General features: G+C 40.9%; 1 protein-coding gene across 9 annotated transcripts in view; it reads left to right on the top strand.

Annotated features, from left to right (window-relative positions):
- The window catches only part of PDE4D (phosphodiesterase 4D), a 1,423,826-nt gene that overhangs the window by 719,999 nt on the left and 676,816 nt on the right, over positions 1 to 27,011 (top strand). The window contains exon 1 of one of the 9 annotated variants that reach the window (XM_084801387.1): positions 20,437 to 21,286. The exons of the other annotated variants lie outside the window; for them this stretch is intronic. Coding sequence (XP_084657513.1) covers positions 21,021 to 21,286 — 266 coding nt within the window. The 5' untranslated portion in view covers positions 20,437 to 21,020. Of the gene's footprint in view, positions 1 to 20,436; positions 21,287 to 27,011 lie in introns of those variants that run through there. 9 annotated transcript variants of the gene reach the window in all.

Below are 27,011 nucleotides of genomic sequence, written 5' to 3' on the forward strand. Positions count from 1 at the left end.
TTGCATTAGTCTGTTTTCTGTTGTAAGATAATATAACAGATAAATTATAAAGAAAGGGGGTGTATTTTGGCTCAAGTTTGTACTTCAAGAGCAAGAAACACTATTCAACAATGACCTACTTGTGGGCAGAGTCCCAAGGTGGCCAGGGCAGCACACAGCCCGAGACAAAAATGAACATCTGTGTGGACATTGTCAGTAGACTCACTCTACTTATAAATCCACCAGGACTCAGCCATGGGCACTCCACCCTAACGACGTTATTCCTAATCACTTTACACTGGACCCTGGCAGCACACTCAAACCATAGCCAAAAGGTACCATTCCTGTTCTGTAGGAAGGGAATGTTGGGAGATGGTCTGATGTATTTTGAAGCTAATTATTGATTGCTGTCTCTGTGACACTTTTGCTTAGTAAAAAGCCACCCCACCTGGGCAGGGCAAAGGATATAGGTGGGGCTAGGAGAGAAAGGAATGGGAGGAGGGGAAGACTGCCACGAGGAAAAAAGAGAGAGACCCTGAAGGGAAGAGAGGAAGGCCACCATGGCTGGTGTGGAACGGAAGTTCCAGCCCAGGTGAAAAACGTTGACAAGTGTTTGGATTGTGGATGGCAGGTAACTTGATAAAAGCTATTATAAAAACAGATGTCATGGGATTGAGACAAAGATCCCATGCCTGCCCCACTATGGGCGATAGTTTAGAGGATTGATATCTGCCCTGCCTCAGGTTAACTAAAGCTATTTTAAAATATAACAAGTGTCTGTGTCTTGACTGATTGCTAGCCGGGCCTATAGATAATACATGTGATTTACAAAACAATAAGGGAATATAAGAGTTGAGGCTTAGGGTCCAAGTGGGTTGCCTTCGGTTCTCTAAAGAGCAAGTGGCAGAGAAAGAGATTGAATTCAAGCAGTATGATTCTCAGTCCAGGGCTGGCCCCTCCCTCCTGAAGCTTTATACTGGGGCTGGGGGGGGGGGGTTGGGCAGCAGGAACTTGTCTTTTCATTGTTTATATTTGAACATTTGATTTTATAACTTGTGGAGGCCAGCCTATGACTGACCACAATTGAGAAGGGACTCTTAAAAAATTATTACTGGAATGAATGAAGCAAATACTACAATGTTAATAATATAAAAGAGTATTTTGAGGAATAACTCTATATTTATGGGGAGGGGCCTTGGGCTTGGCCTTGCCACCAGCTACTCAGTTGTTATACAGTGTCTGCATTCTGAAACGCAGAGTCCTAAGGCGAAGGGAAGCATTCAATGCCATCTGCTGAGAGGAGCCAGGATTCACCATGCAGGTTCTCCAAGATGGCTTTGTGCTCTGTGAACACCATGAACTCCCCTCCCACTATTATAATCACTGCTTTTTAGCCTTTGGCTAAGATCAAGTAGAGCGCTTGTTCTTGTGGCTTTTAATAATTGATGTGTTCTCCATCCAAGGACAACATATTTAGACTGTGTGTGCATTACAAAGAACTAAGCTCCATTTAATGGAGATTTTTAAAATAAGAGGTGTGCTTGAATTCTCTTGGATCCTATTCTTCTTTTGACATATTTTTTCCTCCAAAATACCACAGTGGGTCGCTCTTTGATATACAAGATGAAGTGCCCCAATTCTGAGCTTGCATTTTCCAGAAGTATTCCTGCCATAGGATCTAGGGAACTGGTGTTTTGTGTGTGTGTGTGTGTGTGTGTGTGTGTGTGTGTGTGTTTTGTTTGTTTGGTTGGTTTTGGTGGTTTTTTTTTTTGGTTGTTGTTGTTTTGTTTTTTTCAGAGTATTGATAATGTATTCTTGTTCCCCACCGACTCCCATACGCATTCAGGGTTAGCTGGAAGGACCGTGATGGCATACAATGAAAATAAAATTAACAGAAGAAATGGTTGATTATATCTGCCTGGGGTTAACGGGAAGTAGAGTCTTTCATGATAAGTGATGAATTTCCCTATCACCTTCCTTAGCTTCCTACCATGAATTTCATATTAGGCTCAGTTAAAAGACAAATATTGAGGAAGGAGAAAGCAGAAGGTGAAAAGGGGAAAAAAAAAAAAGGACAAAGAGCGGAAGAGGAAAGAGAAAAAGTAACGTCAGTGGCTCCGTAGACTCTGAGGTGAGTGAGCTGCTTTCAGCTCAGCAGCTTTAGTCACACATCCTGTTATTCTCTTTAGGCATCAGAATACATCTCGCCACCCTTTGATATTTCCATACACACTACAATGATTTTGCAGTAATCTTTCTTTACTGGGAAATGGCTTATCCATGTTTCTTTTCAACTCTTGAGGTCATTTTTGTGTTAAAGGTTTTACTTTCACAAGCAGTCCTGAATACTTTGAAATGGGTAAAAAAAAAAAGTGTGGCTTCTTTTTTCCTCCCCATCAAACTAAAATGTGACATTTCTGAGTGTTCCTATCAGTATTTCCTTGTGGGTATTTGGGCGTGCACATTTGTAAACATTAGTTTCCCAGGACTCTGTTTTATTCAGGCTCTGTGTGAAAACCTACTGACTGTCCCCTGGAAGTTGTTGTGTCTTTGTCTTTGAAGAGCATTGAGATTTTTAAACTCTGTGCGGCTTCACGTGCCTGTGTCAGCGGCTTGGAGCAGACAGGAATAGCATCACTTCCTCTGCCCACCCCACCCCCACCTCCCTACTCCTACCGAAGAGCACTTCCTGCTGCTTCCCTTCAACTGACCATCCTGCCTGGATGTCACTTTAGCTCAGGGCACACACTTTTTTTTTTCAATGAGCACTGCAGTTCTCGGTATACAGAGCTCAGAGGCCCATACCCAATTCTTGTTGAAGTTAAGGCTGGATCTAACTCTATTCCTAGAATAAAACTGATCCCAAACTCCTGCCTTGCAGAGGTAGCCAGTAAACAGAAAATCTCCTGCAGAGCTAAGGCTAACGGAATTAAATTAAGGATTCATTTTTATCCTAGAATAAAATGACTTATATAGAGGTATGATTTTTATTCATGTTGAAAATGAATTTTCACCGGTATAAAAGTTAAAGCATAACTCTAATTAAGTACCCTATATGTCTTCAGGGAAATCAATAAAACTGCTATAATTCCAACTAACATTTATTTTCATCTGGAAGAAGCCATAACATCTTGAATCTTAGCATGACAAAAAACACAGATGCCATAAGACCTATTGCTTACAGAATAGAATACAGACTTCATCCTGGCCCTGTGACCTGATGGAATCCACCTGGGAACGCAGAACAGCCCACCAAGTACACCGACCTGCCAGGCAGCTTAACCTCCCATGCTGTGGCTCTGGTGGCCTGGCAGTCACAAATGAGCTGCTCACTCACTGGCTCCCTTGGGCTATTCACCATTGGCTCTTCTTCCTGAGCATAAGATTTCTGCTAATTTTCTCCCTGGAAATGATTGTCACTACAGGCAACAAGTGCCTTCCCATCCCTGGTACAGTCTTCTTTGAGCGAAGATTCTCAGTTTGGCATTCTTTCTCCTATCCACACCTCTGTTCCTGTCGAGAAAACTGTTAGATGAATCAGGCAAATACTGATTTCAGAGCACACTGACTGCTTTCTATGAAATAGGATTTTTTTAGAAGTTATATACACACATATATATGGATGTATACATATGCAATATACACATATGCATATATGCATGCATATAAATGTGTATACACATGTGTATATTGCATATGTATACACACATATTTATGTTGTATTTTAGATTTTTTTTCTTTTTTTCTCTTTATAAAGCTCATTTTATCATGTGTAATAAGTTTCTAATAAATGAAATTCCTAACCTTGCCTCTCCTTTACCTTTCTAATAAATTACTAAAAGTAAATATTCATCTTACTTCTCCAGCCCTAAAGCAATAAAGAATACAACATCTACTCCGACACTTTAAGCTTCCTTGGCTTTTCCCCCACACTGCCCAAACAGTTCTGCCACCGTCCATCTAACTGTTCCTGGGAGCTCCCAAGGACAGCTCAAAGTGCCAAGTTCAGCTTCCGTGGGACGTTTGCTCTCTCACCGGACCCAACAGCTAGCCAGATTCCCCAAGGCTTAGTCAGTCATGGTGCTACCCAGAAGCTACCATCCCCCACCCCACCCCAGCACAACACTGGGTTTGCATTGTGTGTCTGCTCCAATAAGCATAGGCATTTCTCTTCTTGTCCCTGGACCTTCTCCGTGTCACTTCATTTTAAGCTCCGTTCTCCCACCGTGCCCTCCTGTAGGGTTATCCCCCAGCAAGTGTTCAAATTGCTGATGCTGCTGCTTCTTAAGCAGGCAGGCCTTTCCCTTCACACAGCTAAGACTTTGTTACTGGGCTAAGCTCCTGTTGCTTGGTTCATTTCTTTGCACAAGGAGTGTTTTCCAGAAAGGAACACTAAACCTGAAAATGACCAGTCACTGGACCTTTTCAAAGTCCATTCTTCAAACATGCTGGTAGTCTTTTGTTGTTGTTGTTGTTGTTTTACATTAAATCATGAAGCATTTTAAAAGCAGTTTTAAAATCCTTAAATCCTTCTTAGGGAGCTTCCATTTGCTCCTTTTTCTATTGCTGTAAATGTAGCTAGTTGTTACAGGCAAATGCTAGACTGTAATTCCAATTGCTAGACATTTCTTTTAGCAGTTATAATCAATCTGTTAGTATCATTCCAAGCTTTTGGCTTGAAATGATGCATTTGAAGACACATCTTTAGTATTTTTAACAGAAAGTCACCTGCCTATACACACAGCTTTTAAATATCAGGCTTCTTTGGTCTTTTAATGAGAACTTGGCTAAAGGAGGTGTATGTATATTAGGCATGAATTAAAACTGGACTTGTAATTAATATGTCACTGAATATGAATTTTTAGCTGCTAACTGATATATTTCATTCTGATTACCTCAAAACCCATCATTAAGGAACCCATAGGTATAATCTAGTCCAGTGACCTAGTCACATCCATTAATTGATCTGCTTGACCATTTCTACATAAGCCCTTTATCATTTCATTTTATATATTATAAGGCTATTATAAACATTAAGCATAAAAAGGTAACATAAACCTATGCTTGGGATACGAATGACAAAAGAGCTAGTCAAAGGGATATAGAGAATGTGGTCCTATGTTTAAGAGGTAAACAATTCTGAGTGCAAGTGATGTTAAATCACTGTCTTAAGAATGAACAAAAAGAAACTCAACAGAGAGAGAGAGAGAGAGAGAGAGAGAGAGAGAGAGAGAGAGAGGTGAGTGATGAGGTGAAGGCCTTCAAAAGCTTATTGGGAAGATTTCTACAGCTAGAGTGCTCTGAGTACAAACTATTTGGTCTGCTAGCCTAGGATGAATAATTTATACAGATGTGCATTTGGTAGTGATTGCTATGGCAGTAGAAGCATTTAAAAATGTGTATTATCTTCCATGAAACAAGGAAAAAAAATCAAGTCTATTGAAGTAGAAGGTGGTACGTTGTAGAAAGACATCCTTCATAAGATCATGGAAGACAGATTGTTTTAAGCCAGGGGCATGAAAGAACACTTTTCTGTGTGTGGTAAATGATTTTATTATTAAAGTACAAGTCTAAGTAAGGCCAGGCCAGTTCACTTCAACCTGTCCAATTGTTTTTTTTTTAACAAGTAAGTTTGATTATATTTTTGCTTATATGGATAAGTAGAGGAAACTCTGGAAAAGGAGATCAATACCGCTTTACTCGGGTTTTGTTTGCCCGTTGGAAAACTGATTCAAAGCTAACTCACCCTCTCACCAAGCCCGTGATTCTCTGGACAGTGTGTCAAGGGATTGCCGCAGGCTCCAGCCCGCTCACAGGCCAGTTGTGACTCACAGTCTGAACATGAGGAAATGTTCATTTACTTTTTCACAGCCATAGCAATGAGACCTTTTTTGTTGTTGTTGAAGAGGACTGTTCTCACCTAAAGTGCCCGTTGAGAAGGTTATTTTCTGCCACAGGCAAGGAGCAAGATGTCACAACCCAACTCCAAGCACTCTGCTCCCTCACCATTTCTGCCAGCCTGGGGAAGCTGAGGTTTTACAGCGGCCTGGAACACTCAGGCTCCATACAACGTGGATCAGCTCTGTTAATTAGCTGTTTCAGGAGCCTTAATGCCCCGCGGCTTTGGAAACACTGGTTAACCCACAGAGGGAGGAGACAAGCTGGAAGCAATTGGATTCCAGCCTGAATATCTTATAACTCCTTTCAATAACACCTGATCTTTCCAAATCCATGTTCAGGATCTGTTGAAAATTACAGTTGACTTAAGTTGTTCTCAGTGACGCATCCAGGAGATTGCAGTTCAAGGCTTCTTGAAGCCACAGAAACAGAAGAACAGCAGAAAGGAACTGATTAGTGGAACTTTCTGAACACACATGGTGCCATTTTCCAGTGGCTGGAAAATGGATGTTAGAGTAGGGGGCGAGAGAAGCCAGCTCACGTGCAAAGGTCACACAGGGTACCCAGGAGTCTGCATTTCTGCCTTGACAAAACTGAGAGCCACCTCCCCACCAGCACACACTGCAGTCTGTGCACAAAGCTGGCATTCAACAGACTCATAATTCTTCTGAGTACAATTCTCGTGACATAACCTGACCAACCACATAAAACCTAATGAAGAAAACAACCGTTGTCATTGGCAACAAGTGCAGGCATTGCATCACAAGTAAACCACATACTCTATGCCACAGAGAAGGCTGAAGTACTTCAAAAGCAGTGTCCTTTGCCTGTGAATACAGTTGAAACATGTTAAAGGCATTTATAAAAGATACAGTGAAGCTCAGAATTTTGTATCTGGTATTGAAATATAATTACTATACCCTAACCCCCACAAATATAAAAGAACTATAGAAGAATGCCTGCATCAAATTTAAGAAAAGATGTAAAATCTAATTATGTTCCCATTTTTCTCATAAAAGCCACTGCTTTTATGAAACTAATTTGTTTCAGTTTAATACTTCAAATATCCACCTGCCTGCTGACTGAATAGAAACAGTGATTCTTCTTTTCCATATTCATCTTCTGAAATAACATCAGTGGGCGCCAGTAGCTGACCACTCTAGACTGCTGTATAACAGGTCACTTTCTACATACTCCAGATGTGAGTGACCTAGTGCCCTGTGGTTTTTTTTTTTTAACATTTGCATACACACATTTTTGGAGGAGACTGTGTTCAGTGAATATTCGTGGGCTGAATCAGTAGATCAGTGACTACAGTGCTCATTTTTAGAAATAATCTAGTCAGACTTTTACTATAGAGAAATATCTGGGGGTCACATATGAAGGTTACATTCATTTAAACTGGAGGGTAGCGGTTGCTCTCTGCCATACTCTCTTTGGAATATGGGCTGCAAATAATTTGTATTCCATTCAGAGACCAGAAAGCTTTGAGAGTAAATAAAAAGTTCCAAAATAGTGTGTCCTTTTTAATGCAGTCTTATGTTCTGGATGCCCTAAAAATTAATTCATGTGTTTTAAAGTTCTTTCTCCCTCACTTTATTTATTTATTTATTTTTTTGACAATTCCACACATATATAGTGTGTTATGGCTTCATTCACCCTGTCTGCCCTCTCTTGCCTACCCCCTCCCTGGACCCTTTCATCTTCCCAATTATTCTCTCTCTCTTATTTTCAGTGCTTTTTTTGATGACACACTGAGTTTAGTAGTGGGGATTGGTGGTATGAGAGTGGGTGGGGCTATTTACTGGATCATTGCCAAGTCATCAGTGTTTAAAAAGAAGGATGCCCCCTCCCCTGAAGATTGGCAAAATATGTTTTTATAAAAATAAAAAAAAAAACATAAACTTGGGTTGTTTGTTTGATTAGTTGATTCACTCATTTATAATAGAATCCCCCAAATACTGTGGCACCCTTGCATTAATAGTAACGCCAAAGATGTTTTAAACTACTAACAGGAAGGCTAATTAGCTAAGCTAATTAAATGAACTTCCTGGTTGCTTCCATACCGATCTTTCGGTGCATGTTCCAGCCTGCTCCGTGCCTTTCCCTTCCTTACAGCTTACTGTCAGGACCTGTACAATTCGCCTTTTGGCTGTTTTGTTTTGTTTTGTTTTGTTTTCAACCAGTAGGAACGGAGCGGAAGTTGAACCTCTTGCATACTTAGGATCTGTGTGATTTCCCTTCCTCTGGTGCTTCCTCCACAAGCGCCTGAAGACGTTTGACTTTACCAGTGCAGATGTCAAAACTGCACAACCTCTGACTGGTGGTCTGATTTTTAATTTGAAAGTTGCTTTTGGAAATCTTAGACACATGCCTCTTCGTTCTCTGGAGTGATGTACGTTTCTCAATTTGAAGACTGCAACTCTTACTTTTCAAATCCTGTAACTGTAGAAAGACACCCCTTCTCTGCATCATTTTCATGTAAAACAAAACATGGCTCCAGAGTCTAAAAGCTTACTATAATCTTCATACGCCTGTGTCTAGTCTGGGGGCTTCTTAGTTAACCATATATGTATTGAATACTCAAGAAGCCCTACAATGCAATCTTAGACCTGCCCATTCCCTCTTCAGAAGCGGAACAGAGCCCTGAGAAATGAATTAGCAATACACATATGATTTTTTAAAAGGAGAAACTACAAAGCAACATCTAAAAGTCAATCAAACCAACAGCTTTAGGGAAACCCCGGAAGACCAACTCCTCACGTTAGAGGCTCTCCCAACACCCAATAAGCAGCGATGTTTTAGAACTGACCCTTCTTGACCAATAAGCAGCGATGTTTTAAAACTGACCCCTCTTGACCTAGCAGGCACCTGTTTTCAAATGTTCTGGCATTGAACAACCAATTGTTTTGAAATTAAATTAATAAACATTCAGTTAAGCAAACTCTTTTCAGTAGAGAGCACACAAAATAACTCAGAACATGTCACTTTTTTATTATTTACTATTTTCTCATTGCCACTTGCTAGTTGTACTTATTCGTGAAGGTGCCGTGTAGTATAGGGATGTATAATGTAGTCAGGTATCACTCCCCACCTTGGCATCACCAACGCCATGTTGCCATCTTTAAATTGTGTGGGTGGTGTTTATACCGTAGACACCCACAGGCACAGTAAGCCAGGGACTGCTTATTGATTGTGTAGATTTAGAAAAGTGACAGAAACATGTTTATTATGAAAATTATCATCTATTTAATCTCGGTAGCGATTAAGCTGTAAAAAAAAAAGTACAAAAACCGAGGAAATGGGTTTCTCGGATTTTAAGGAATACCACAAAGAATTTCCCTGGCAAATGACAAAAGAGTGCAGTGACAACCTATTTATTTTGTCGTCTCAGTTTTCCCTTGTGAACACAAACCCAAATGGCAGTCATGGGGAACCTCCTTCCCTTCACTGGCAACGTTGGCTCATGGCCCTTTGCGGCTACCTTCCTGCCCTGCTGTTTCAGAGAACAAAGCTGTGTCCCAGAGAGTTGTTGGCTCATCTCAGGCTCTGGGATGAATAAGGCAGTTAGGAGTAGATTCCTGGCCAACTGGTCTTTAAACATGTAAAATGATTATTACTGAGAATAAGGGAAAAGTAAGTATGCCTTCACTCAGGCACACTGCTGTCGTGAGCCTCTGATTTCAGGGCTCATCTAGAAAGAATTTCACACACACACACACACACACACACACACACACACACACACTTGTAGTAGTTCTGGTGAGGCACAAGGACTTGTGTACCTCCATGTAAACAAATGTATGGGCCAGGAGGGAGCCTGCTCACAGGACAGGATAAAAGGGGTCTGACGCTGAGTACAGGAAGATGGGTCAGGCTAGGGAGGAGGAAAGAATTCTGGGTGATGGAGCACTGTTGTTGAAGGCATCTGCATCATCATCAAAAAGAAAAAAAAAAAAGAAAAGAAAAGACAACTTTTGTGAAAAAACCGATATCCTGGCATTTAACAATCTGACTTCAAACTGCGTTTTCTTTAAAAAAAAATTAAATTACCTACAATATATGACCAATGATTTACAAGGCTGTGTGTTGTGTTAGAGTGAAAACTAGGAAATGAGAATGCCCTTCCGATGGCTGATGGACAGCCACGCGTTAGCTAAAAATAGCAAAAGGAGATCAAAATGAAGAACAAATTGCAGAACAAAATGAAGCTGCCAAAGGGTCACAACATATGACACCATGGCTTTTACAGAAGACTCCAGAAACACTTCTTTATGCGCACACAATCATTTCTGACAGCACCAGGCCTGGTATTCACTGTTAACTAACGTAGCTGCTAGCCACATAAGCACATTTGCATTTAAACCAATACAATCAGATAAAGTTTAACACTCAGTTCATTAGCATAACAGCTCCATTTTTATGGTAATTAGAGTTCCCCTATGATGGAAGTGAAAATAATTCTGAAAGATACCGATAACCAGGCTACCGGGCCACGTTTGAGACTGGGGAGCCATGGGAACTTTTGATTTCTCTGGAAATCTAAAGTTCCTCAAAGTGGCGATAAAGCGTATGTTAAAGATGAATACATTGGGAGGATCTGGAACACATCATGCACTCGTCTTTGATGGATTAGTGTCAGCTTCATGTTGCAAGCTGAAGGAAGCACATGGAATACAAACATAAAATGTACACAGCCATTTCCCCAAGACCCCCTACTGAGGCTTACTATCTTCCAGACTCTTAATGTCACCTGGGCTGATGCAGAGATGGTCCACTGTGGGTGGAGCGAGCGCATTTGTCTGCCACACATTGCTTTTCCCTGGTAACTGATTAAATAATTACTGGTTGGCTTTATATACTTAAAGATTATAAATCATAGTTACCAGGCTTAGTGAATTATATATCCTTATAGGACTAGAATAGAACTATTTACGTTTATTTTGTTAGAATTGACAATATTAATTTCAAAAGGGCGCTGGTGTCTATAGCTTTGTGGCACAGCATTTTTCCTGGTGTATGTGAGGCCTCTATTCAGTTTCCAATGCTACAAAAACATAACAATAATTTCAGAAGAAGGTCAGATTGCTACACATAATTTAGCAATCATTTGGGCAATTCCAGGTCAGAATAACTTCTTTTAAAGCACTAGATAGAAAAATACATGCCCATTTTTTACAGTTTCCCAGAGACTGACGGTTAGGCAAGTATTGGGAACTTGATGGGAGGTTTTTTTTCTTTCTTCTTTCTTTCTTTCTTTTTTTTTTTTTTTTAATTTTTATTAATTTGTAGAGATTCAATGACTGGTGAATTTTATGGTAACTGTCATCATTACCTTAATACTACAAAGGAAGAATGTACATGCAGCTGACTATGAGGTTGAATGCTGCCTCTTATAGAATGGGCTTATTTTTTTTTTAAGACTATATGTGCTTTTTATGAGCCACCATCTGGTTGCTGATAATTGATTGAACTTAGGACCTTTGGAAGGACAGCCAGTGCTCTTAATACCTGAGTCATCTCTCCAGCCCTATATGTGCTTTAAAAAAAAACCCAAAGGGTTTGTGTGCTTTTTTAAATGTAATTATACTTTTTCCTAATTATTCTTGCTGTGGTGATAAAATACCCTGATCAGTGCAATTAAAGGGAGAAAGGACTTACTTTGGCTCTTATATCAAGATTATAATCCATCGTGGCAAGGGAATCATAGCATCAAGACCTTGAGACAGCAGCTCATTTGTGTGTTTGCGTCCACAGTCAAGAAGCTGAGAGCGGTGAATGTTGGTACTCGGTGCACCTCCCATTTCTATGGTCCATGGTTCCAGCAACAGTGCTATGTGGGATGCGCCTTTTCACTTCAAATTAACCTAATCCAGAAACATCCTCAGCGACATGCCCTAAACCAAATAACCCCTCACAGGCTTACCTGGAGACTTGTTTCAAATCCTGTCAAGTTGACAATCAATATTAATACCAGAGATAAGATAAGATGTATTTAGTAGTTAGAATACTAGGGGATAATCAAGCATTTTACAAATAGCTGAATGCAAAGAAACAGCATCCACCTCGATCCCAGTCATTGCTCCCACTGTATAGACCTCACTGGCTATTTATCTTGACTTATTCTGGTGCACAGACACAGGGAAATTTTGTAGTCCATGGGTAATCTATGAACCACCTGAAAGATCTGGAAATTCAGAATCTTATGTCTCCCTCCTGACCCACTAAATCAGACTCTGCATCTTATCATGGTGTTCAAGTGATTCTTGGCTACAGGGAAGTTCAAAATCCAGCACAATTATTATGCCCGTAAATTATACATGCCTTCTACCCGGCAGCATCTTCTCATGTAACACTTCTCTAGTCTTTCACTGCTTAATATATGGCGTAGTGAGCTAGCCACGCAGTTGTCCTACCCCTAACCCCACCCCCACCCCCACCTCCCGCCCCACCCCCACACAACCTCTATGATGGTTATAGTTTTTACCTGTAGATATAAATTGAAGAGGAGGGTAGAGTTATCTTGGAGAACGAACATAGGAATAAACAAATCCAAAGGAAATTAACATAAAGGAAGTGTCCGGACCACCATCTGATGTACAGTTCAACTACCTTTCCAATCAGAAAAGAAAGCTGTTTGTGTGCGTACGCTGTAGGTTGGACACAGCTAGCCTACTGTGGGACAGACATGAGGAACTGTAGCTTCAGTGTCTCCTTTATAGCCTAAAAGGCCAATTAAGCCCTGATGTTCTGAAACTTGGTTATTATGTAACAGTGAAGATACCTCTCGCTGCCGCTTTACTATTTTAGAAGTAAAACAATACTTTTATTCCAAATATTAAATTAACTCAGGCATTGCTCTCCCACTCTGTCTCCTAAGCTGTGACTCAGATGTCAGAACAAAATTTTTAACTAGTTTAGGGAAGGGATTTTCACAGGTTTCAGGGCCATATTAGCATTGATAAGGCACCTGTATAGCATGGCATTGTCCTTCTGTCCGTCTTGTGTTTCTTAAACACTGAACATAGCGCTTAAAGTAGAGTCTGTGCTGTATAGTAACCCCAGGAACTAGTGGAAGAGTCCATATTGCTACTTGGTAATAGGTTTTGAATCCCACATCCTAGAAGCACACCAAGGGCAAAGACCTAATATTTAAGGGTTTTGCCTTTGTATATCAAAGCACCATTTTTGGTAAATATTTTTTTAAATATTTCTTTATTGAAATGTAATCTACACATCATTCAGTTGACCCACTGAACTCATACATTGAGCACTACACTGTATTTTGTTTGCTTGCTTTATTTTGTTTTTGTTTTTTGAGACAGGGTTTCCTCTGTGTAGCTTCCACTCTCCTGGAACTCACTTTATAGATCAGGCTGGCTTCATTCAGAGGTCTGCCTGCCTCTTCCTCCTGAGTGCAGGGGCTAAAGATGTGCACTACAATGCCCATTAAACTGTCTATTTGGGGGGAAGCTTGGTTTAAGTAAAGTTATAGGATTTTAGATTGGTAAATGCAGGTTGAGAGAAGTTAAATAACCAAATGGTGTTCATGGTGCATTAGCCTATGGGACTGGGAATAATTTCCTGTTTTTTACAATGCCTTATTTCATCATCCCCTGTAAACAATAGTTTCCAGAGGGCTCTCCCTATATTAATTATGGAAATGATAACCTTGTAAATGTGCTTGTCTTTCCAGGATTATTATTTACACATGTTGAATTCCAACCGCAACAATACTTCACCAAATATAGGTACTTGTAGTGAAATATTTTATCCCTTAAGAACCAGATCCAAAAAGCAGAAAGACTATGGCCAATGTTACTTGTACGGATCGTAGGAAGTTTACAAATTATGTTACACTAATTTAAAAGACTCTAAAATCTATTTCCTTGGTAGGTGGATGTGTGGTGGGTGAACAGGGATGGAGAGATGAGCTTGTTGGTGTTGGGTTTGCAGTGGGCTTCAATATGATTGTATAATATTTCTCCAGGCTTAGGATACACATTAGATTATGTTCATTTTCATAATGAACTATTGTTATATGAGTGAAGACAATGGATACTTGCTTATTTTTATGTACTGTCATGAAGATTCTAAAGGTAGACTCAAGATTTTCTGTGTTATGATACAAAGAACCATTAGGGCAAATTTGTAGATATCTTAGGTTTGACTTTAAGAAACTTTGGAGATGTTTTGATGTGCATGACCTTGAGGAAGCTATACAAATTTTCTTCTGTAGGTGACTTTATCGGCTTCAGAGAGTAAGCCATAGTGTGTACCACCTTGGAGTGCTTAGCATGGTCAAGCTGAGTGATAAAGGATGAAGTGCTGATGCTGATGGTACACATGTTTCTTGCACTTTTGCCTAGTGGTCTTTTCAGTGATTCAGTGGGCTAGGGATGATATGCTTCAGATACAGTGGGATATTGGATGCTTGGGATCAGCAAATTGAAGTCAAAGTGCTTGATTACTGCTTATTCCACGGGCAAAAGCCAAAACCCAAACCAAACAAAAAGCCCTTAGATATAATAAAATGTGATAACGTGTTATACTTTTTGGAGCCATTAAAACCCATGGTCTTTTTGTTTTGTTTTGTTTTGTTTCAAGACAGATTTTTTTTCTTGTGTAGCTGTCCTGGACTTGTTTTTTAGATCAGGTTGGCCTCCAACTCACAGCAATCTACCTGCTTCTGTCTCCCTGAGTGCTGAAATTAGAGATGTGCACCACCATGCCCAGCTCCCATGGTCAGTTTTGATGTCTGATCATTCTGGAGTTTGTTTTAGCAGCTAGAAATCATTGCTCCTAGAAGTCTTGTTTATGTGGATGTTTCAGGAGCAAATGAAGAAATGCCAGTTTAGGTTATAATGTTGTTTTCCCCCCAGACATACAGAAAGCATGCTACTTTGAAGTTAATGATGTAGTATTCTATATTGTGTTAACTTTTCTTTTAAGCAAAGTGATGAAATACTGCCTAATACTTAGATTACCCTGGGAACATTCAACAGGCTTGATTTTTTTTTCATTAAAGTGAACCAAGACTGTACTGTGTAGTAAAACTATAAATGGAACCTTAAGGATTGCATGTATTCATCTTGCTCAGTGGCTTCTGAATACCCTTAAAATGGGAGCAGGTCTCTGATGATTAACTAGGTGGATCTCAATTAGTGGTATGTATAATTGATTATGCTAAGAAATACCCAATCAATTTTGACTTCATTATTTCGCTTTTGCTCATATGAAGCCAATGAGCAGATCTGAATAGTCAGTGCCTCTTTAATTCCTTTCTACTTTACAAATTCAGATTGGGTGGGAACAGACTTGAGAACCTTCCCTTTCTAAGTTATAAAACACGGTGCCATCAGATTAGCCACAGTTAAACCTCACTATATGATACCTACCAAACTAACAAGTATACTTTATTTATTTATTTATTTATTTATTTATTTAAACTCAGTGAAGACTCTAAAAATCTCATATCTTCTCCCTACTTAAACCACTTTCTTTGTCCAGGCTGTTGTTACTTTGTGTATGCACAATATTTTAAACTTTAGCTCATGCCCTGCTTCATATTTGTGGTTCTATCTGTTTAGCTTTTGGATAGTCATTTTAATCCCTGTTAAACTAATTGATTGCTCTGATCCTGAATTTCATATTTCAGATTTAGTCCCTTGGTTGGAAGGATTGAATATATCAATCGTTCTCAAATAGATATTTTTGGTGTCGTGATGGTACAGCCACTGAGGAAATGGCTGGGAAGGAGGAGGGGTTCAGAGGGAAAGGGATGAGACAGCAGAGGGTGTTAGGGGAACATAGCCACAGTGCCGTGCGGATAGGTATGAAAGAAGAGCTAGAGAGGTGGCTGGGCTCTTAGCATAGCTGCTCTTCTGGAGAACTTGGGTTTATTCCCAGCACTCAAATGGTGGCTCACAATTGCCTGCAACTCCAGTTCCTGGAGATCTTATGTCCTCTTCTGGCCTCCAAAGGCACAGACACACATGCTGCCAAAATATCCATAGAAATAAAATAAACAAGAACAAAAGGAAGAATGGAAGGAAGAAAGGAAGGAAGGGAGGGAGGGAGGGAGGGAGGGAGGGAGGGAAGAAGGAATGAAGGAAGGTAGGAAGAGAGGAGGGAGGAAGGAAAGAAGGGAGGGAAGGAGGGAGGGAGGGAGGGAGGAAGCCATGAAAGAGATCTGTGCCAGTTGGCTGCGATTATGAAAAAATTATTCCAATAGGCTACTAGTTAGAGGGATGTCATATTTTGTAATGATATGAACTCTGAATGTGGTAAAATGTAGTGGGAGTTTAAGAATATATTGTTTGGCAAAGTGGAACCCTACTATGGACTTTAATTAAAATGCCACACATTAAAGGAGTACAGGCATATAGATAGATGGGGGAAAAAAGCCACTCAGGAATTCCCCCTCCAGCTGCCCTGCCTCCATAAGAACGCCATGACTTGGCAGAATTCACAGATCCCGCCACATGTATGTTCTGAGTGGAGCCCAGGGCAGATTTTCTGTTAACTAGAACACGAACTGTTTTTCCATAGTAGTAGTCATAATTAAGTTAACTATCAGATCAGCTTTTCTTTGAACACCATGTGGCATAAAGTCAAAACAAAGGACTCTGGTACCTCGTAGGCACAGAATAAAAATCCCAAGAATACCACTGTTGGATGGTAATGACCTTTGGCCCTTATGGTCCTAGTTACAGTGTGTCTCTTAGGATGATTGCAAGAAATAAAATAAAATGCAAAAATCCTAGCACATAAGGATTAAAGAGGTTGATATTTGTTGGCTCGTCTATCTTTCTTCCACTTTAGTTTTTGCAGCAATCTCTCTCTCTCTCTCTCTCTCTCTCTCTCTCTCTCTCTCAGCCTTAACCTGGAGCTCCCTGACGCAGCAGGAGTAGCAGTCTCGTGAGCACCAGGGACTTCTCCAGTCTTCACCTCCTCAGTGCTAGGATTTCATGTACACCACCATTCATGACTTTTATTTACTTTTCCCCCCCTTGATGTGAGCACTAGACATCTGATCACAGGTCCTCATGCTTGTAAGGCCAGCACTTTCCAACCAGGTCATCTCCCCAGGCTCCTTGCTGTGGTTTTATGCCAATGTTATTATGTAGAATTTATCACTCTACCATTTCACAAATAAGGGACTAAATCACTAAAATAATACAGAAAACACAGAAGCTCAGCTGGGGTTCAAATCAGAGCCCACAGCTTCTTAACTATTGTGCTGTGCAGCCTCACCTGTTCTGGCCGTTCCCACTGAGTACATCCCATGGGCGATTTGAGTGTCGTCTCACTTCAGTGCATGTTTACCTAATCCAAACAAACATGGGAGAAGCAAACAGTGCTGTCTAGTCAAGTATAAGTTATTTTTAATTTGTCCACTCTTTTGAATGAGCCCCATCACTGTTTCCTTTCAATTGTAGGAAACCCAGCGCTCACCTGAATACAGACAGCACGCTTAATTTGTCCCAGGACCTTCATAACTCTTGTCTTCTTTGTTTTACAGTTTATGAATAATTAAAAACAACAACACATTTTTAGAGTTATTTGGAAAGGACCCCAAATGTTCTAATATGAGATATATGTGTACACACACACACACTTTTTTTTGAAAACCCACCAAGAGGTGATTAGGAAAGGTAAATGTTATCTGCTGTTCCCCAGCGTCGTGGTGGTGATGATGTCCAAACATTTCACCTATGACCAAATTTCCACTTGTGAAAAACCGAAGGCCTTATTTAGCTGCCGCTTCTAGTAAGTATAGCATTTTCAGACCTATTCCTTAGAGCCAGTTGTTAAGAGATTGTGTGTACAAGGCAGGGCTACAGAGTGCTTTTGCTGGAAGAGCGCCCGTTGGCCCCGGCATTATTCTAGAGATCATCACCAGTTTATCCAAATGTTACCCATTTCTAGTTATCTTCAACACTTAAAAATTTGTTTTTCCAGCCGGGCAGTGGTAGCATACGCCTTTTAATCTCAGCACTCGGGAGGCAGAGGCAGGTGGATTGCTGTGAGTTTGAGGCCAGCCTGGTCTACAAAGCAAATCCAGGACAACAGCCAAGGCTACACAGAGAAACCCTGTCTCAAAAACCAAAAACAAACAAAAACAAATTGTTTTTCCTAAGGCAGCAATTTTTAAGTGTGACTTCACCACACAGCAGGGTTTTCTACCAGTTCCAAGGAGGTGACAGAGAAGTCTCAAAACGAAATTAATTTTTTTACTTCTAGAAAGCAGTATACAGTACATCATTTGTGGTAACTCGGGGGGAGTACCAGTAACCAGGATGTGGAACCATCATAGATATCGATGTGGGGGCCTTGAAGAGACCCTCAATCCTGGGTCTCTACACAAGACCCCCACCAACCCCCACCCCTACTCCACCCCAGGGCTGTGGGAGGTTGGCCAAACACCTCCACCAGGCTTGATCCATGTCTAACTACAAGGCTTGGTGAGGTCCCAATAGATAATTGCTTTCTAGGTCAGCTTAATTGTAATCATCTCCAGGGAGCCTTGACCCTGTGAGCCTTGGCATAAAGGATCATTTAGGAGAAGACCACAGTTGGGATTATTTACTTTTCTTCACAGCCTCATTCTGGGTCACTGAACGACACCCTAAACCTAAGGGTTTCCCCAACTGAGCCCATTTGCTTGCCGTCATAGATTTTTGTTGGTCACTCAGCCTCAATCTGTCTACTTGGAACTAGACTTTAAGTATCTCCTGCCCTAAGTATTTTGTCTAGTCCTTTTTCTGTCAAACGCATTGCCCTTGCTCTCTTCCTGAAGAGAAGAGGACAAGGACAGTATCAAGCTATTCTTTACTTCACAGGGTGTGCATGGGTGTGGGGCCATCTACTGGGGTATGGGCCATGGTAGTTTTCATATTTGGGACCTAATCCTTTTGTGTCTTTAAGGTTTTCTTCATCACATGTGTCCGTGATTCGCAGCATATTTTTCTGTACCTGATTAGATGGTTTTCTGAGTATTCTGGTGTATTTTTTTTTCTAAACATCTTTTTTTTAAATTTTAAATTAAAATAAATTCATTGAGGATAAACAGTATGCAGCTTTACAGACCATTTTATGTGACTCCTAATGTAGTCTTTAGCTTCTCTTCTTACTTTATGTTTGTGTGTACCTATAATTTCAAAATATTTATTATCGTCATGTGCAGCATATAGAAGTAGAATTAATATACACAGATGTATGCCTTTTATTTCAGTGAAGAATGTTGTCCTTTAATGTCTGCAGGTTGTGAAAGCCTTTTGTATCGATAGCAGTTCTTTGGGAATAGAAACAATCACACCTTAACTCTTCAAATTTCAATCTTTGCGTGAAGTAGTTCAAATTAAACCACGGCATGGGTGTCCCAGTGAATTGTTACAGGCATCCTGTCAGGAGAGATGGATCAAGTGGCCGCTCTTAGGTTTTGGTGAACAGAACTTCTGAGTATCTCTTCTATATCTATAATACTTGACAGGCAAAGACTTAAATCGCAAGGCACAGCAGCGCAGTGGGTAGAGAGAAATATAGACACTTAAGGTAAACCGTGACCGTAGAGCCTGTCCACTTCAGACCAATTCACCTCCAATCACTATCTCTAATTATTTCAGCCTCCTTTTTTTTTTTTTTTGGTGGGAGTGGGGTGGGGTGGGAGGCTGGATGCGTTCTGTAGCTCCTCAAAAAAAGTATTTTTTTTAAAACAATTGTAAGATAATCTGAGATTCCCCCAAAAGTCACAAGGTTGTTGGAGACACCGCTGTGCCAGTGGCCTGTTCTTTCACACCGTTGCAGGATCCGCACAATGCAATTAAACAGGTTTTATTGCTTATTAATTTGTTTTAACATTTGCTTCTTTTTTTTTTTTTTTTACTCTTTTCCGGTAAGAAAACACTTTCTCCTCTTTATTTTAAACTTTCTCTAAATAAGTTGATTGAAGCTACATTTTTTTTCCACAAATTAAAATCTTTTAGGAGGCAACACAAGAAATTATGAAAAGCTTGGTTTATTTTACCCTCTTGTTTCTGACTACATCAATTATATATAACAAATATAACAACTGAAACCTTACCATTTTTTTTTTTAACTATTCCTATGAAAACAACCATTTCCCTTGTGGGAGGAGGCCAGTTTAACTACGAAGAGATTACAAACACCATTTGTGGGTCTAAATAGTGTTGCTTGGTGCTTTGAAAGAACCATAATTAACAGGGTTGTAAAACCCAACAGTCGCCCATCTCGTCCTTCCTGTGTAGCGTTTTGAAACCTTTGGTTTGTAAGGGGCACGGAGGGAGGTGTGTGTGTGTGTGTGTGTGTGTGTGTGTGTGTGTGTGTGTGTGTGTGTGTGTGTCTGAGTTACTTGCTTGTGATTTGTCCCATAGGATACATCAGACTGACTTTAGAAGCAGGGAAATATTTCTCCTTGTCTAGCTACTGGTTGTTTATTCTTCCCTTATTAGAGACAGAGAGAGAGAGAGAGAGAGAGAGAGAGAGAGAGAGAGAGAGAGAGAGAGAGAGAGAGAGAGAGAGAGAGAGAAAGGGAAAAAAAACAAAGCACTAGTGATTTTCTTTTATGAATGTAGAGCATAGAGGGATAAATAGCCCCTGCCGAAGAGGAAGGTCAAGTTCCAAGTTTTTCTTTCCTTCGCATTCAGGAATACGCAAATGGAAAGGCTGGCCAAACATAGGAGTAGCAGGCATCTGATGGTTAATCCCTCCCCCCAGGACTTTTTATGTACATAAGCAGAAGTCACTGGAGCAGCTGCGCCGCATTAGTTCCAATAGTTTAGCAGGCTGCTTTGCAGGGCTGACAAAAGCCGAGCTGGTGCGGTGGCTCCCCTCCATGTTCCCCAGCCTCCCGAGCTCGTCAAGTGATCTTTGGCTGGGGCTGGGGGAGGAGGGTGACGTTGAGCAGGCTTCGGCGGCGGGGGAGTGCGCTCGTCTGGTCTACACCCAGCAGCCTCCACCGAGACACTGAGGCAGGGGCGGAATGAACTAACAGCAGCTGGAACCGACCTGTTTCCCTGGATATTTCCCAGACTTGGATCAAGGGACTGGACTCACTGGAAATAGGCCAGGCAACCACGTTGCCCTGGATTGTGGCCAACTGTACAAAGTTGACCAGGAAAATGGCTCAGCAGACGACAAGCCCGGACACCCTAACCGTCCCTGAAGTGGATAATCCGCATGTTCCAAACCCATGGCTCAACGAGGATCTTGTGAAATCCTTGCGGGAAAACCTGTTGCAGCACGAAAAGTCCAAGACAGCGAGGAAATCCGTTTCTCCTAAGCTCTCCCCGGTGATTTCTCCCAGGAATTCCCCCAGGCTCCTGCGCAGGATGCTTCTCAGTAGCAACATCCCCAAGCAGCGGCGCTTCACAGTGGCACATACGTGGTAAGGTCTGCGCTGATTCCCTGAAACGTTAGCCATACCGGTTCAGGGATTTTGCTCCTCCTGCGACTCTGGGGGTGGGGAGAAAGATCATCATTCCGTTCCCGTGATTTATCGGAAGTAATCTACCTTCATAGTATGTCCCACCAATGCCCAAGTCAGAGCAGGAGTCCTAGAGATAGCTAACAGGAGTGGTTGAAGTGGGTGGTTCTCAGAGCTCAGTCGCTATTGCAAGTTCCTACAAGAAAATTGGATTCCAGGTGCCACAAAAGAATGTAGGTTTACTCCCATACCTTCCTAAGTGGTGGCGTTTCTTTGATTTCTTAAGCTAATGTACCTGCCAGATTCTTACCAGAGAGGACCAGAACGGAGGGGAGGGTCATCAGACTTAGCTGTCTCCTGAGTGATACCCATTTGAACAGGATGCTCACAATAGTGTGTAAAGACGTGCCCCCTAAAACTGCTTCCTACTTGATTGTGTTTATAATTTTCATCATGCAAATTTCAGAGAGCTGGAAAGGGGTTAGCAAGCCCGCAGGAAATGACAGGCACTACATGATACTCTGATCGTGTCCTTTGAATTTGGATGTTTTGAATGTTTTATATTTATATTTTCCTTATGAATATTTTATCATGATAATAGGTGAGGTTATTTTATGCATTTTCTTCCAGTGTACTTTTTTTTCCCCCTGGAGGACTTTCGATATTTTCTTGCTCTTGAAAATAACAAATATTTAAGTAAAGCCGTCAAGCTGCTTCCTTGGAGTTTCTGCCTAAGAATAAAAAATTTAAGTCTTGCTTATATCAGGAGGCCCCTGTTCTGATGTCTGCAATGGATATAGGATTAGTTAACTTTAGGTGCTACGCATATATGACCTCTACATTTTGATGACATGGATATAAAGTGTAATGAAGCAAACATCATAACAAAGAGAAAGTATGGGTGTGAGACGGGAAAACTGGCTGAATGATTTTTATAGAGTTTTCTCAAGCAAGCCAGTGTGTCTGAGATGAAAAAAAAAAAACAAAAAAACCAACAAAATAAAATGGGTGGGGGTGGGGCAGGGAGACTCAAAGAAGGATGCAGTAAGAAATAGAGGGAGCCCAGATATAAGTGGCATGGTTGTGCCCAGGACTACATTAATATGACAGGTGAAAGTGAATGACACCACAAATAAAAGGTACGTCACACTCAAAGACACATCCAACTCCAGAATGTCTGACTAAGGAAGTGTTTCTATTGTCTTCTAGATTTTAGCTAGATGGCAAAGACTCTACATTCCATTGCAGATGGTGGCCATGCGAGGGATAAGGCAAATGCTGGATTATTTTTTTCAGTGTTAAAAAACTGTATCTGGGAACTGATGAGTTCCTCTGAGGAAGATGTTGGAAACTTTGTCAACAACCAACGGAGGATAAGAGGGATGGCGGGGCAAACACTGGGTGATGCTCAAAGGAAGGGGTTGGCTCAAGAGCAGGCGCTGAGGGCCAGGCAGGAAAGCTGGCTTCAGGTGACAAAGAAACAGGACCAGCCTTTTGGTGCCCTCTGTCTTTTATTATCATAGTCCCCGAGACTGTGTATTGCTGACAGGGTAAGCATCACTCAGCGTTTGATTTCAGCCCACGTGAAGCGGCCTAGAGTTCAGCTGAAGGTTATCCGAGCTATTTGGACATGTTGAGTATAAGAGAAGGCAGGAAATCTCATGAAAACAGGCTTTCTTCTGAGCTCCATGGCACTTCCTTTTCTGGGGCTGTCTGGAAAAACTCCAAACACAGCGTTGCTGCTACTGTTCCTTTCTGGTCTATCCAGTCTCAGACAGATCAGGCAGCATAAAGAAGGCCACAGAAATGGAAAAGATACGCATGCCATCCATCCTTAATTAACTCAGGAGGAAAGGGTTTCCCTCAGCAGCGGAAACCACCCCAGAGGGAGTTGGAAATAGCATCTCGGTGTTTTCATTTTGTCTCAGCGAGCCCAAGGCTTTCACGCATGCCACAGGTTATCCTCCGACAGCCGTCTGTGCTTCTGGCTTTGCACGAGGCACGAGGCTCAATTTCTCCTCTACTATTCATTCATAATTTTTATTTACGAGCACAATGTGCTTAAGTATACTCTTCAGCATTTTAATGGCAAAATTCAAAGTATACATGCACACACAGACACAACTCTAACTATATTCACATCTCCTACTTCCTAAATCATCAGCTGCTTAAACGCATGCTTCCTATGAGCCTGCCTCAGCATCTTGGCTTCCGCTTGCTGCATGCCTTCCACTTAATGCATGCATAAATAGTATGCTCTTAGCTTGAATGTTTATATCTTATGTGTAATGGTTATAAAGTTGAACAAGGGTTATTTCTTGGCTTTAAGTACTTTACACTGTAGTTCAAAAGAGTAATGTCGGAAGGCACCTGTTTCTGTTACAGAGCTTGTCATTCTATAAAAACACCCTCCCAATCTCAGTGGATTGACACAGTGAATGGCATTTATTTGCCTCTTGTTCTTCTTCTTCTTCTTTTTTTTTTATTCAGAAGACAGGCATGGGGTCCTACCATCTTGTGGGTTCTCTTGTTCAAAGCAGAATCCCCAGTGCTGACAGCCAATGCTGCAGAAGGATAAAGAACATGAAAGATGGTAGTGGTGAGCGCTTAGGAGGCAAGTCTAGAAGCTCATGGACCACTAAGGCTTGTTTGCCTCTAGAGCTCAGCCCTGCGCCACATCTAACTTCAGAAGAGGCTGGGCCACATGCCTCAGCTCGGCCCCAGGAAACAAGGTCAGACAGGTCTGGTCAACAGCTGTGGTTACTGTGTGTTAAGGATGGCCTGGTTCACTCTCTGTGCCATAGTTGAACTTCGAAGGTTCTTTGGCCTCTGTAAACCTCTGAGGTGAGGACCATCCCTATCAATACTTTTGTTTGTTAGGTATAATGAGTGAAAAGACCTTGACTGTAAGTAGACCGTCCTTGCACTTGTCATTCATCAGTGTAGGATGCCCTCAGCCTGGATGTTTTTTCTCCTCCTCCTCCTCCTCTTCTTCTTCTTCCTTCTTCTTCTTGTTTTTCTTCTTGTTCTTCTTCTTGTTCTTGTTCTTCTTGTTCTTCTTCTTCTTCTTCCTTCTTCTTGTTCTTATTCTTGTTCTTGTTCTTCTTGTTCTTGTTCTTCTTCTTGTTCTTCTTGTTCTTGTTCTTCTTCTTCTTCCTCCTCCTCCTTCTTGTTCTTGTTGTTGTTGTTGTTGTTGTTGTTGTTGTTGTTCTTCTTCTTCTTCTTCTTCTTCTTCTTCTTCTTCTTCTTCTTCTTCTTCTTCTTCTTCTTCTTCTTCTTCTTCTTCTTCCTTATACATGTTTTAACACAGAGCTTTGGATTAACCCACTAAAAGGCCAGGGTCCTATTCTGCCAATGGTGAATACTTAATACATGTCACATAACTAGAGACACTGATCAATATTTTAGTTCTCTTTAGTTTCAGTTTGTCACCCACTTGAGTCCTTGGTTTGCCAAGCGTATCTTCAGTCTGGATACTTCATTTGCTTTTCCTGGTCCACTTAAAGTGCGGCTTACGCAGTTGACCCAATGCCGAGGAACTGTGGGGCCTAAAGCAGAGAGCAGCTAAGCTGTCAGAAACCAGACTGCTGAAGCTGCGGGTCTGAATGTAACAGCTGTGTGGTTTTTGATAACTTGCTGAACATATACTTCCATTTCCCTGGTACCCAATTTCCCAAGAATGGCAGGTACAATTTTGGGATTTCTGTGCTGAGGATTTTAAAGTCAGTGTTTAGTCATGATTAAATCACAAAACCTTTGCTCATTTATATGTAAATTAGAGTGTGTTTCATGTCGATAGATGCTTAGCAAGCATCCTTACTGATATTTTTATTTTTGTGTACTAAATCCTACTCCTAGCTTTGGTCCACATGGACATTTAGGATGGTGTTTACATTTCCAGGTGGCTAACTTGTCAGTTGTTTCTGAGTAGATTGGATTTAATGTGTTTTATGATTCTATGAGCCCAACAGAGTGAGTGGGGTTTTTTTGTTGTTGTTGTTTGTTTGTTTTTTTTGTTTTGTTTTTGTTTTTGTTTTTTAACTATGGGAGGGAAGACAATAAAGAAAGGTTTTGCTGATGGCGGGTACATCTCTCTGCCCCATCCCCTTTTCACACATCTCTCAAGTCTTTCCTCTCTTGGAGAACGAGCCAACCAGAAATAACCTTGTCCTTTTTAGATTTCTGTAGCACGATTTGCTTCTGTCACTCTCAATGGTCACTGTTACTAATTGTGTCACTAAACACTAGTGGCTATTTCCTGAACTGCCTCTGTGTCAGGGTTAGACCGTTCACACATCCGTGTTTGTCACTATTGTTTTATGGATTGTACTTAATACATAACACAGTGCCATCCATGACTGTACCCAGATTTCTGATTTCATCTTAGTAAGGAGTTCCCTATGACATCATCAGGAATTCCAAGGCTATAGAATTCCTCATTTAACCTTCAGTTTCAGCTGACTTCAGAGTAACCAGTCAGAAAATAGTTTTGTTTTTTTTTTTTGGTTTTTGTTGTTGTCTAGTTGGGTATTTGTTTGTTTTGTTTTGTTTTTGTTTTTTTTATTGTGTTTTTTTTTCTTTCACTCAGTTTTAGCACATTTGCCTTGTATTAGGCCCAAGAGGAGTCATGAAATGAAAATAAAGCCTAGAGATTTCTGTAATGGAAATCTTAAAGTCAGTGTGTAGTCATGATTAAATCACAAAACCTTTGCTCCTTTTATTCACAATCTATGTTGTGTTTTGTTTTGTTTTTGAGACAAGGCTACACTGTGTAATCAAGTCTGGCCTAGAACTCATTACATTAGCTCAGATTGGCCTACAACTCAGTCTTTCCTTTTCTTCTAGCCATGGCATGACTGGGGTTAGAGGTCCATGCAACCACGTCCTGCTTGTTTCCCATTCTGCTACGATGAAGCTTATGAGCAATTATGGCCACTTTTTAAGTTACAGCACTGTCCTAAGCATGCACAATAAACCCAAATAGTTACCACTCAGATTTTTTAAATATCACCGTCTTATCACTAGATGCATAAGGTCTCCCTGCCTCATGGTGCTAGAGACCAAACCCAGAGTCGCTCTTATATGTAGCTCTCAAAGCTATTTTTAAAATTTTCTATATGTTAAAAACCAAATCAAGTCTTTCTAAGACATAACCTGATGGGGATTTTTCTTTCCCAGTTGAGGACTGGATGAGAAAATTCTCAGTGACTCCAAACACATCAGTGTGTCCTGTGCTCCACTGCCACCCTGAACGGAAGGGAAAGTCACAGAGTGCACAGCGGTGACATTGTAGCAAGCACCTTATCTTCATAAGTGCCCTGTGTACCCATGTGCTTTCCACTGAAATATGTTCAACGGTGTAACTATTTGTCGCATCTTTAAATAAGAAAATCCCTTCTTTAGGATTACGATTCAGAGGATCACTATGCCTCCTTCAAAGGCTTTTGTGAAACAATTAAGGCAGAATTTTGTATCTCCTTTGATAAAAGTGTGAATAATGTAATGTAGCTTTGCATATTCTTGTGCTGCACATGGGCTGGATTTTTAGAATTTTTTAAAAGACTTTAAGCAGAACCTTGTAATTTGTGTAAATGACAAGTGTAAAATCCTTCCATAAAATGCTTAAAAATATGCACTGTTTCAAATAAAACCAAGAATTGCAGCATTAAAAAAAATCTTGTTAAGG

The sequence above is a fragment of the Acomys minous genome (genome assembly GCF_964271855.1).
Source record: "Acomys minous genome assembly, chromosome: 11".
Taxonomy (NCBI): domain Eukaryota; kingdom Metazoa; phylum Chordata; class Mammalia; order Rodentia; family Muridae; genus Acomys; species Acomys minous.